We start from the raw sequence: 13740 nt of genomic DNA, 5'->3' as shown, positions 1-13740 counted from the left end.
CAGGGTCCAGCTTTCACCAGGGGTGGGGCACCGGACTCCTGGGGACTGCATCCGGGCTCCTTTGTCCTCTGGCTTCCAGTGGGGTTTGTGGGATGGGAGGTGCAGGCAGGAGGTCAAGGGTGGGAGGAGGGAGGCATTAGGATATTTCTCCCCTGGCCCCTGCCTCTTGGGTGGCGTAGCAGGTCAGTGACTGCATGGCTGGGACCTTTCAAGACCGAGGGGCCCCTCTCCTGTGAGAGCTCCCTCCTGTGGGAGCTCCCCTTTTATGGGAGCCCCAATTCCAGCTCTTATCAGACTCTGGAAACCCCAATGTCTTCCCCCAGAGCCTTCAGCACTGGGGAGGTATCTGCTTCCACCACTGCCTGGGGAAAAATCCCTTGTTGATGAAATGCTCTTCAAAATTCCAGTGAGTGTGTCTCCCATGTCCTGCTGGGCCCCGACTGCTGGGCCACCTTCTAGACTAACTGCCATCTGAATTCATGTTTCGCTCTTCAATCATTCACACAAGAGTCCTGGAGATAAAACATGTGTTCCTCAAAGATTTACACTTTCAGAGAACGTCCAAGCTGCAGGTTACTTTAAAGCATTTTTCTCTCCAAGCCTCCATGACCTCTAGATGCCTTTGAAATACTCCTGACAAACGAGCTGGGTGCCTCAGTTTCCTGTTGTGTAAAATGAAGGGGCTGCACAAGGCAGTTTCCCAGACCTTCCTCTTCCCCTGGGTCTCGCTTCTCATGACACCACAGACAGCTGGATTTCAGCCTGGGGACGGTGTCCCCACGCAGGCAGAAGGTGATGGGAGATACCAACACCCCATTGTGGTGCATTTGTGATGCAGTGTTCTTAGGGTGACTGTGACCCAATCTGCTCCATCTTCAAAGTCACCTATCTGCTGTCCATCTGACAGGGTTACTGAGCTCCTCAGGGGCTGGGCTTAGAGTTGGGAAGTAAACTGAGGAGTGACCCGGGCCTCCGACTGCTCTACTTCCAGGGGACGAGAGAGGTATCCGAGCCACAGGTTCTCCACCTCGGGCATGCACCAGAGCCACCTGGAGGCCTGTTCACACCCAGACTGGCAGGTGCCACCCCAGAGTCCCTGACCCAGGAGTGTGGGTGGGGCCGGAGAAGGTGCCTGTCTCAGCAATCTCCTGGGTCATGCTGCTGCTGCTGGTCCGAGGGCCACAGTTTGAGAACCACTGATCTAATCCACCACGAGGAGGCAGCATGTTCAATTATCAGGGAGATCGTGTGTAAAATGCTGGGGTAGATGTGAGCTGGCAGCGATTCCTTCAGAGTGGGTGAGGGGGGGTGAGGGAGGGAGGGTGAGAGCCAGCAGGTTTTATTAAAGGTTGTGCTGGACTCCAAAGGGTGAATGCAGCCGGCAGGCCACAGGAGGGGGGAGTCTCAGAGGCGGGCAGAGGGAGGGAGGCAAGGGCACGGCGAGGTCCGTGGACCACAGGCCAGCGGGGAGGCCAGCAGCAGAGGACAGGCTGGCAGGGCGGCGCCGGGCTGCAGTGTGTGTTTCTGGCACAGCGTGAGTGCCCCCTGCCCCCTCCCACCCCAGGATCGTCTGAACCAGGGTTCACGCCTGTGATTCTTATACAGCTTATGGTGCCATTTTTGGATGTCAGTAGATAATCCATCTATGGGATAAATTTTGAAACAAATTTCATAGAAGAAATCACACTGGGCAACTGGGCAATGATCGTTCTAATTAAACGCACCAAATGGTGGCCCTTATCTATCATAGTTTTTAAAATCGATCACATAAAGAATCAAGAGAAAATAGATCGCTATCGGCTAACTACCACCACTTAGTCTTTGCACGCTCCCCATCTCTCCACCTCATCTATGGTTATTAAAATCAAGGTCACTGCTAACCACCATGATAGGAGATAAGTCTGGAAACCACTCACACCCAATGGGGCAGGTTGTAACTTTTTGCTAATTAACACTGTTAATATTCTTGGATTTACAGGTAACCTGCCTCTTTGGAGGAAAGGATTTGGAAAGGATCAGTAAAATAAATGGGCCAACCAAGTTTAAGAACTCCGGAAAATGAAATGCTGGGCTGTCCGAATTTGAGAAATATTAGAAAACCTACATGTCACTCATTAAAACCTTCAAGACACTCCATGACCAAAGCCAACGGGGGCCCCGGGCTCTTCTCAGTCAACCCATTCAAGATTCTGCCGCCTCTTTTCTAGTCACGGCCTCCATGGTAACGGTCCACTGACCTGCCCTTCAGGGAAATAGAATTTCTGGCAAGACTGAGACTTTTAATAATTCCACTTGTCAATACAGGTCAGAGAGAAATGGATGCACCTGTACCAACTTACTCAACAAACCCACTAATAGAATGAGCGACCCCAGTGAGTGACCAGAACAGTGTTCAGTGTGTCCCCCAGGAAAGCCACACATCACATCATTAGTGTCCAAGAAAATCTGCACCATCGACACCTGTCTGTCAAACCCTTCACTGTGTTTGGATTTCTTCCTTCAGCATCTCTTTACCTTTTCTGGTGGCTCATTCAAGCAACTAGCAACCTAATTATTAATTTTCTCCCAAATTTAAATTTAATAAATCAACACAAGACGATCTACAGTAAAGGATGGATTTTGTCACACAAATTTTTATACAATTATCGTCTAAAGATACAGGTGTCTATTGACCAAACCTCACTCTCGGGGGGGGGGGGGGGGGGGGGGGCAAGGATCCAGAAATAACAATCCCAATCCCCAGGCTCTGAACTCTCAGCCCCAATATACGCTCCGGGCTCATCCCTTCTCCTGGGAGCGCTGTAGCGAGGCCTGCCGCTGTAACAGATTGCTTTCTGGGTGGCACTGCTCCCTGACTCGGAAACATCAGCATTGCTTCAGAGATTTATTTTACAATTCATCTTTCGATTTGTCACGGCGGGGAGGTCAGCGTGCAGATTTTCTATCCTGAATTACTTTGGAGCAGGCTCTGCAGGCAGCCTGAGAGCCGGCCCGCGCCTGGACTGGAGCACACCCAGAGCTGGGACTCGGGCCCTCTCTCTCTTTCGCTGAAAGGGAAGCCGCCCGAAACCCCACCATTTCCCAAATCAATTGTTTGTAGAATAAGCAGGCCTGTTGGAGACACTGGAGTTTTAAAAAGAAAATGGCAAATGATTCGGGGGCCAGCTGCTCAACTGATGGGATTCTGGGGAAGGTTCTCCAAGGCTCTCAAACTCAATTAGCAAATCAATTAAAATCATGGCCCTGTCTGCCAATGGGCCCTTGCAGCCCCCTCCGCCCCTCCCCACGGCAGTGCTTCCTGTTGCCTTCCCACTGCCAAAGCCAAAGCCCAATCCGTCCACCTGGGGTTCCCTCGCTTTCCCCTAACACTGGACAATGGGGGGTGCCCTCCCGGTTTAATTAAGGATCGGCGACCCCCAGAGGGAGCGGTGCTGGGGCTCTGCCCGCTCACTGATACCTGCCCCAGTCCCAGCTCCCCTTGGGAGCTGCACTCAGCACAGACCCAGTGGGGCCCCTGGCGCGGCCGGCTGTCCCTTTCTGTCAGTGGAAGACATCTAGGACCAGACAAAGCAGATGGTTCCTAAAGGGGCACATCCAACAAGTCTGCCAGCGAACTGGGCCGGTGTCCTCCAAACACACAGCAGCTCAGCGGGGAGGAAAATCCGATCTTCCTCGCCACGTCCCGCCACCACCGGCCCAGCTTGACCGCTCCCACGTGGGAGTTTTCCAGACTCTTTCTTTGGGGCAGAGGCGGCCTGTCTTCTAGGCCTCCCGGAGACAGCCATCCTCACCCACAAGGCTCCCACCAGTGTCAGTAAGTCCGTCACCCAGGTAAGATCACCCTCAAGAGCCGGCTGACCAGGGGAACACGCATGGACACCGGTCCTAAGAGAAGCCACCACAGGTCACATGCGTTTGGCCAGCTGGGTGCAATCTAGATGGGGCCAGTAATGCCTCGAATGCAATAAAAACAAGTGACTATGGTCGTCAGACAACACTGATGGAGGTTTTGTTTTTCCTTTCAAATTCCAAATAAACCCACAGAAAATTATTTGTGGGAGTGCTGGATCTGACTCTATGAGCTTGGGCCAGTCACAGAACATTTCTGGGCCTCAGTTTCCTCATCTGTAAAATGAGGGGGTTGCATTGGAAGATTTCGAAGGCCCTTTTAGCACAAAAAGTCTAGAGTTCTTAGGGTGCGGGTGGGTTTCCGCCAACATTTTGGCACATCGCATATATAATTAATCACCCGGTTTTCCAGCACAGGTTAAAAACTGTCTCGGTTACCTGCGGATCTTACCTTTTCAACCTTGGGGTGCCCTTCACCCGTGACGCTCGCTTTCCGTGGCTCGTTTTTAGACCTGCTTAGCCGTCTGGATACCTTTTCTCTGAGGAGAGTGGCGTATCCGATGTGTTCATAGATGGGGTTGGTGGTCATTTTGGAAATGTACTCAGAGGCCTTCGTTTCTATGTACAGTGTTATCAAGCCGTCTGTGACCAGGTCGTGAATCGATTCGAACCTCTTCTCGCCCACAAAGTGTTTCCCATCGTAGAAGAGCCTGTAGTTTAAGGTCTGGTTCCCAAACCTGCCACGAGAGGATGAGGCATCAAACCAGCGTTAGGAATGATAAGACTGGTGACTAACGAAAGCAGCCAACATTTTCCGAGCATGTCCTGTACGCCAGGCACTGGGCTAAGCACCTGACATGGCTTCTCCCCCATGTAGTTATCACAGAGACCCTCTGACACAGGCACAGCCATATCCCTGTTTTATACCGGAGGAAACTGAGGCTTGAAGAGATGGGGTACCTGCTGGAGGCTACACTCCCCGAAAGAGGCAGAGGTGGGATTTAACGGTACCCAGCCTGTCACCTGGCATCATTTAATCCTAGAAATCGCTAAGGCCATTGGGTCCTTACCATTCTCATTTGTAAAAGTCAGAAGGTAGCAACTGATTTACAAATGCATTTTATAAACTTTCTTAATGGAACTAGCCATGCTCCACGCTTCCTCCCCTGTACCAGGCAATGACCTCTGCAAGGGAAGCTGCCTCCACTGGCCCTGCGGTCCCCTTATCACAGCTTTGACCTCCAGCAGGAGAGCACCTATGCCTCCGCCCCAGTTAGTGCAGCTGGAAGAAAATGAGGCATCACTGCCAGCATCCCAGTGAGCTAGCTTATGGCACACTCCCCCTTTCAGACAGGCTGTCCCCTCTTGGCCTCGGTCCTATATCTCATAGCTCCTGCCTGGTTCCCCCCTGGGACTCCTGCTGCTGGGGTGCAGGGAAGATAGGAAAATCCTGGGCATACCTAGGGCACTGGACAGCTTTCAAAGTACCTCCTCCTAGTGACATCCTGTGAGACATGCAACTAGCCACCCCCAGTTGCAATCTGGAATGTATTTCTCCATAGACACAGTATCGAGATGGTGCATTGAACAGAGTTTTGTGGGTGGCCGGAGACCTGTTTCCATCGATACCATTCCCCCTACTGGGAAAATCTTCCCAACTCCAAAGAGTTCACAAAATGAATTTTTTGAAAGACAATCTGATTCTAAAATTGGGTACCTTCCCCAAACCTTAGAGGACTGCTGTGAGGATTGAATGACATAAAATACTCGATCAAGTTTAGGAGAGTGCAGTAAATGCCTTTCGAGTGCTGCGGTTTTCAATGCTCGTGATTTTGTGGTAAAAGGTTCGAGAGAACTCGGCTGATGGCTCTCTGGCATGGAGCATCATGCATGGCCATTGGGAGGTCTCTGGGTCAATGTGCTCTGTGAGAGAAAGCCATGGATAGACAGACCGCATATCCGTTGACACACGCATACACACACACACACACACACACACACACACACACACACACACACACACTCTCTCTCTCTCTCTCTCTCTCTCTCTCTCTCTCTCTCTCTCTCTCTCTCTCACAGCGGGAGGTGAAGGCTATTGACAAGGACACCTGGGGAGCTGCTGAGGCTGAGGCCTTTCTCCCTCAGTGGGCTCAGTGTTTCAGACAGGAATGGCTATAGGAGCACCAACCTTCCAGATAATTCTCCAATTACTGTATGTACAGGGCCTCAGTGTCCACCCTACTGCTACCACCTGTGGCCGGGGGAGTGCATAAGCCTCTAACACATTGCTGGTGCTTTGTAAACCAAGTGAAAATAAAAATAAGTAGGGAGGTAATGCAGAATTATTGTTAATAGGTTCAGAGTTTCTGTTCAGGGTGATGGAAAAGCCCTGAAATGGAGAGTGGAGATAGTTGCACAACATTGAAAATATACTTAATACCACTAATTGTACATGTAAAAATAATTAACACGGTAAATTTTATGCTATGCATATTTTACAGCAATTTAAAAATGGGAAAAGTATACGTGAAGTCACTTGTAAGGCAAGTGCAACAACGGGCAAGGTCGAGCTCACCGCAGAGCTAACGTGTAGCATCCTGGCTGCCGCTGGCTTTCTCTGAGGATGTAGGCGCCCTCCACGCCCCCGAGAAGCTCGTCAGCCTGCTCCCGGGAGATGATCCCGTGGAACCTGAGGACAGAGGAGACCACATTCTGAACAGGCCACATACAAAGCATGGGCCACAAAGAGATGGCTAAAACAGACAACCGGGCCACCCGGATCTCTGCCCCTGACTTGGACGATAAAGGGAGTGACAACTGTGTATCTTAAAGATGCCCTTGGGGCTGCCTCTCACGTGCACCCAGACACATAATAAGCATTCAAGAAGCCAAATAAAATGAGGAACTCGCAGTCCACCTGGCTTTCTGCTATTGTTTTTGCTCGCAAGCTGAAAATGAAGATGGAAACAAAACGCCAGGTTACGGCTCCCTTTTTAACCATGGGGGTAACACAGGAGCAATTATCACTTTAGGTCTCGGCTCTAGCACAGAGAACTATGTATTATCCGGATTGCAAATGCACACTATTGGTCATCAACCTGCTTACTTCAGGTGTGGGTGTTGTTAATTTCAGAGGCTCATTCTCTGGAAAGAATGGGCAGCTATAATTAACATTTTTCTATTTCCTTAAATTTTGAGAGCAATCGCTTAAGAATATGTTTGGGAAATGTTCCTTCCTGGAAGGGGGATGGGACAGAGGGAAGCTGGCTAGAAAGAAAGTTTGGGTTTTCCCCCTCAGGAATGCAAAGATGAAGTTAGAGGTCAATGCATGGAGACCTTGGAGCAGTGCTTTTCTGTGTGCTGTGACATAAGAGTCACCCTCCTGCCCCAAAGGAGGCCAATGTCACCAGTTCTAGCAGGAGATATGGAGGGATCTGTGCAGAGCAGGGCTCAGTGGCCCCCGCAGAGCATGTGGGGATTGTAACTGGTGGATCAGTTCTTGGGGATCCTGGAGCTGAGCAGAGAGGTTTGGGGCTTTGGTTGTGAGTGTGGCCACTGGATCCTGCAAACCTCAACGGGAAGCCTCCTATGTGGCAAGAGCTGGGGCCAGAGAGGGCTGGAGAGACAGCCTGGGCAAAGAGACCTGATACCGGGCCACTGGCGGGGGGGCGGAGGGGAAAGAGAGAGACGGGGGTAGGGGGGACATTAGGCATTAGGTAGTTTCCCACAGAGTAAGAAAAGACAAAAGCTGGTGCCACAGAGGTTGGAAGGCTGGGATATATCCACAGTTATTCAACAAAACTTTTATGCAAAAAGTAAAAACTGCACAACAGATGGAGTTCCCCTTGGAATTCATGTTCAACAGTGTTCCATTTGAGAGGTATAGGCAGGTTTTCATTTTCACTTGTTTTATAAATTGTGCTTTCTGTGAGGAAGACCCAGATCAGCACATCGAAGAAAAAAAAGGCACATTACATACAACTAACGAGGCTAGACATCAGGGACGTTGGGGACGTGGGGATGGAGGGGAGCGGGGGCCAGTGTCCCAAAGGTGTGCCAGCGGTGCCGGCTGAATTCCCAAGGCCCGGGAGGAAGGGTCAGAAATGCAGCCATGGCAATTAGGAGGTAGGTGGGGGCTGGGGCTAATCGGAGGGTCATTAATCACGAAGAGGAAGCTCTGATGGGTAAGGGGGCGGAGGGGAAGGTTTCGGATTGGTGGGGAGAGCCTGGGAGGTGGACTTGAAGGAGGCCTTGCCTCCTAACAGCCTCCAGGTTGGACGTGGGAAGAAAGCGACTGGAGAGCTGCCTGCGCTCAGACGGGCCTGCCTCGCCCCCCACCCCCGCCACCGCGAGCTACTGCAAACCGTTTGCTTGGCAGTCGGTTTCTGAGACAGTAAAGCCAAACAAGACTAAAAATTAAGAAGAAAATGAGAGGAAATAATAATGAGGGTATTAAGACAATTTAGCTAATATGGTCAGGCCGAGGGAAATGATCATTTTGGTTTAATGAGGCTGTGGGGACAGAGGGGTGGCTTCCCCGGGTATTACATTTACCGAGGTACATGAAAGAAAGGAGTTCAGCCACAGTTTATGATCTTTGACGCCCTAAAGGTTTATATAATATTGACACAGAAAGTGAAATAAAATAGGAGCAAAGTCTCAATGATGGAAACCTCTGCCGCACGTTTCAAACCCTGGCCCGGCTCTCGGCTGGAGTGTAGCAGGGGGTCCCCCTCCCGCTCAGCCGAAGCCACGCACCTGAGCATTTCGAAGACGCAATTCGAAGGGGTCTGACTGCATTTATGGCTACTGCTAAACTCTGGCACAATGAACATTTGATGAAGGCCTTATATTAGAAAATGTTTAATATTTACATTTAAATGACATATGAATTGACTACTTATTACATTATTAAAACAAAGAATAGCATAATACATACTCTCTTCCATAATATTTTGGTCTGTTTTCCACCTATATTAAAAAAGAAGAAAAAATATTAATAATGCATTTGAATTCAAATCAGATAGATACAAATGCTATTCAAATAAACAGAGCTAGAGTCCTGGCAGTGATTTTATTACAGTGTTTGTTCCCCAAATCAGAGATCCATGAAACTACGGAGTTGACCAACACATTCCACTGTCTGGGGTAGGAATTTTCTAGGATCGTCATATTTTGCTAATAATTTAGGCTCGTTCCTCATTCAAACCCAGTCACCTAATAAAAGAATTTTCTAAAGAAACAAAGTGATGCTTATTTTAATATTAGGGAATTTATAAAGATATTACAAGGCTTCATCCTGAAGAAGAAAAGAATATTTTTAGCATGAATAAAATGTAAACATTTATTTCAATCTTCATCCACTTCTTGTTTTTTTTTAAAAAGTATATCTTTATTGATTTCAGAGAGAGGAAAGGGCAGGGAGAGAGAGAGAGAAACATCAATGATGAGAGAGTCACTGATCAAGCCCACAACCTGGGCATGTGCCCCGACCGGGAACCGAACCCCGATCGCCTGGATCCTAGGTCGACGCTCAACCGCTGAGCCACGCCCGGCTGGGCTTCATCCACTTGTTTCATTTTGTATTTACAATAAAAATGAAGAGTGCACCTGGATTTAAAAAATAACTTTAATTTGGTCTCTTCCCAGATGAAGTCAATATTCGAACATTCTTATTTTTTCAACAAATGACTAATGACTAAAATTACTTGACACTAGAGGTGTAAGACACAGAGGACAAGGTTTATGACTCGACTGAACATCATAAGCATTTCAGAGATTTTCCAGTCACAGCTTCTGCCTTGGGGTTATCACCTCGAATTTTTATCACGTACAGAATAATCTACTTTCACGAGAACTTTGTTTTCTGGATGTTCCTGGTGCTGCAGTTGGGGAGAAATAAATGTGAATTCTCATGTTCAGCTTCTGTTCCTCCAGCCTAACTCCAGGGACTCTGAAAGCAATGGCTCCACATTAAGTTATGAATTTCCATGGATGGTTTTGACAGCAAGCTGATGTTTATTTCCCAGAGTACAATATGAGTCTGCAGCTGTTTTATTTATAGTGATTTCTGTCTATAGTCTAATGGGGGAATTTTTTTAATCCTCACTTGGGGATGTTTTTGTATTGATTTTAGAGAGAGAGGGGGCAGACAGAGAAACATCAATGTGAGAAACATCAACTGGTGGCCTCCTGTACACACCCCGGCCGGGAATTGAACCCGCAACCTTTTGGTGCACCAAAGATGTTCCAACCAACTGAGCCACCCGGCCAGGGCACAAATGGGGAGTTTTCTCTGAAGGGCTCAGCAGTAGGCAAAGAGGTGAGATTTCAAGGTACTTTCCTACCTCCAACCTCCAAAGGAAGCAGGGGATCTGAGTGGGCAGCAGGGAGCTATGGATTATAGGAAAAGATTCAGAAAGGGGGAGCCAGGAGTCTGCGGGCCACATTCACAATCCTGCTCGGGCAAGCTTGCCTGGCAGAAAGCTAATGATCTAGATACTTCCAAATATGTGCTCACTCATCTGTGCCAAACAGGGAAGTCAATATTTATGGTGCCTTGAAGGAGACCAAATAAGATCCTACCTAGAGGACGGTTGGATTTCACTGAGGGACAAATCCGCATATGAAAACCATGAGAAAATAAAACAAGAGCATTGAATTGTGTGGGACAGGCTACACCTGGAATACAGTTACGGAATTTGTGCCAAGTATTGCAGGAGACATATACTAAAATATTATTCTTCGTTTGTTTGAAATTCAAATTTAACTAGGCACCCTGCTTTTATTTCTTCTCTAAGTCTGGCAACACTACCTAGGGGGAGACAAAAGGTAGAGAAAGTAAGAGAAACGGAGGCAGGGGAGTGATTGTCCATCTGATCACTGCTCCCGGTCCGCTTCAATCTCTTTTCCCCTTGGACAGCTGTCCTTGTTAATGTTAAGGAGAGAAATAAAGGCCGGGAGAGCAACCAAGCAAATAACAACCTCTTCCCCTTCCCAAACTTTCTGCTCCCAGGAGTCAAAGCACAGTCTCAGTCTCCACGCTTCACTAAGCTTCTAACCCATAAGAGCTTAATGTACGTTGAACGACCCTAGAAAAGTCACAGAACATCCAGTTTTTCAAGGTGTCCTTAGATCCAGACAAAACAATCAAATATATCAGTTTCCCAAATATTAATTAAATGCTTTTAAATAACTATATAACTATTTGATAGTTCTTTCTACCTAACATAAACTATTTAAACACCAATAACGTAATTGTTTAACACTTAAAGGAGTCATTCTTAGGCATAGTCGTGTGCAGTCCACTGTTGAGTAGAATTTTTTTCAAGCTTCTACACTGAGCATGTACTATAATAAAAATAAACAATGAAGTAATATTGCCAAAGATTTGAAAGATACTCTTTAAATCAGACCTGGGTTGTTGGTGCCCCCAGGTACCAGGCCTAAACAAATACTAAGGGGTTATATCCTCAGGGGAACAGTGGGGAAATTATGGATATATGTCCAATATACTTAAACATGAGGCCAATCAGGAGAAAACTGAGATATGAGAGAGGCCCCCCTTCCACATTCAGCGGCCCAGCTCCTCCAAGTGTGGTCCAGGGACCAGCCACCAGCAGCACTGGCATTGCTTGGAGCTGGTCGGAAATGCAGAATCAGCACGTCCTAGGGGGTCACATACGCCCTAAAGGTGGAGAAGCTGCCACGGCCACGAGAACTTGTTATAGCAGGTTTTTAACTGGAAGAAGGGTTTGGGCTAAAACGTTCCGTAAGTTGTTATAGCAGGTGTTTGATATTTGCAACAGTGAGTGTTCCGAGAGCCAAGGATGCCTGTGTTCATTGTTTGCAGGACGAGGCGAGGGCTATGAATGCGGAGCCCCGCTGTCAGTTTAATTGCTGGGTGACCCTGAGTAGGTTATTAAACTTCGCATCTCATTTCCCTCAACTTTCAATAAAACTGGAGTTATAAAAATGTACCATTTTAATAAGGCTGTTTTGAAGATCTGATGAGATAATGCATATAAAAACTGTGAGGCCTGGAACACTGTTGGTAAGAGGTTAACATTTATTAAGTAGCTATTCTGTGCCAGAAACTGTCCTTAGGGCCTCCAAACAACACTGTGAGGTAAGTGAATGCGATTATTTCAGAGAGCCACTAAATAATTAGTGTGAGGTCACAGCGCTAGCAGCTGGCTTCAAACTCAGCACACAGACCCTTAACTCCTGGGCTTCCTGCTCCTTCAGAGCAGATACCAACCCACGCCAATGACTCCAACGGCTATGGTGCCTTCTACACTTTGCTTAAATATTACATTGTCCGAATCGTCCTCGAGTTTTCTTTGCCAGGACCGAACACCTTAAAATCTCTTTGTCGTGAGCTAAATTCTGTCAATGAATTAACAAATGAGAGCTTGGGATAAATTGGCCTCTCTCGACGATTTCTCTGTAATTTAGAAGTATACATATTCTGAGCTACCTGGTTTATTTTCTAATTTATTCTTCTAATTTTAAGGAAGAATCCTCGGCATTTTGCAAAGCTTGAAAGAAGCAGTAGGGTGACAGCTGCACAGTGAGAGACGGGAAACATAATCCTTAAATGAGTTTGCTTTATAGTCAGATTATCATTGCCTAGATAAATGCAAGTTCTTTTATATTCAACACAAAGACATTCAAAGGAGATCGGGAGTCCTCTGTAAACAAGGTTTCCAATTATTGAAAAAACAAAGCTTTTATAATCCCTCAGCAGCTGGTACATGTTAAGTTTTTGCTTAATATAAATAATTTTAAAACTCAATTTAGCAACCTCCCACACAGGGCAGCTAGACGGCTGAATTTTCTGAGCTACAGATCAAATGTGGAGAAATGGCTTTGGATGAGGGGGTTTCATATTAGTGACACTGGGGCGATTTCATCCAGAAAAACATAAATGTGGCTAATTTCCCTTCTAATTAGAAATCACAGTTCCCCCGTGAAAAGGAGAGAAGGCGAATGCAGGTGCTGACATGCACATTCTTGCAGTCGAAGTACATAGTATGGGATGAAAACTGAGCAAACTTTAAAATCTCCTGTTTCTTTTCATCTAGAATTTATGGCCTTATTTTTCCTCATGGCATTATTTTAAGGCTCCCAGGATTCTAATGGGGCACCATGAGGTGAATTCCTTCCTGTCTTGATTAGAATGTTTTATATATAAATCTACTGGCCAGTTTTTCTGCAAGAAATCTCCTTACAAGGTTACCCGTGGCTTTGCAAAGTTCTGTAAAGTGCACACAAGTCAGGCACTTTAGTAACTTTCCAGGTCTCCCTGCCTGGGCTTCGATCACCCTCCAATCTATCTTTCACATTGAGATTGAAAATAAAAATCTCACGTTGCTCCCTGCTCAAAATTGTTGACTGAATCCTCTGCCATGTGGTGAAACCTACTCAACTGAGTGGGACTTTCCCAGACTATCCTACTTAAAAGTGGTACTTCCTCTTCTTGGTGTGTCCCATCTCTCGTCTCTGGTTTATTCCCCCCCCCCACTTCATTTATCATCATCTGAGATACCACACATTTCACTTGTGCATGTTTTTTGTCTCCCATTCAAATGGAAATTACACAAGGGCAGAGATTTTTGTGTTTTGCTTACTGTTGTATCTCTAGAGTCTAGAACAGAGCCGGCATGTAGTAGGTGCTCAATAAATATTTACTAAATGAATAAATGAATGGCATACAGGATATTCCTAACATGGCGTTGCTTGGGCATCCAGATATGTCCTTAGCACACACACTTCCCCCTGCCCCATCTTCTTTCCCCAATTCTTTATGTTCCTAACAGAGAACTCCTTGTAGTTCCTGAAACATACCCTGGTTGTTATACATTTAAGCCATTCTTTGGTCAGGATATT

At 47.1% G+C, this 13740-nt stretch overlaps 1 protein-coding gene across 1 annotated transcript in view; it reads right to left on the bottom strand.

The window, feature by feature from the left end:
- The window catches only part of CHN2 (chimerin 2), a 56378-nt gene extending 51797 nt beyond the window's left edge, over window positions 1-4581 (bottom strand). The window contains exon 1 of the mRNA XM_087821236.1: window positions 4301-4581. Coding sequence (XP_087677362.1) covers window positions 4301-4438 — 138 coding nt within the window. The 5' untranslated portion in view covers window positions 4439-4581. The remainder of the gene's footprint in view (window positions 1-4300) is intronic.
- Window positions 4582-13740: the final 9159 nt, after the last annotated feature.

Source organism: Miniopterus natalensis, chromosome 10 (assembly GCF_054644295.1).
Source record: "Miniopterus natalensis isolate mMinNat1 chromosome 10, mMinNat1.hap1, whole genome shotgun sequence".
Lineage (NCBI taxonomy): Eukaryota > Metazoa > Chordata > Mammalia > Chiroptera > Miniopteridae > Miniopterus > Miniopterus natalensis.
The sequence above is the reverse complement of the archived record's forward strand: the minus strand, read 5'-3'. Positions and strand labels throughout refer to the sequence as shown.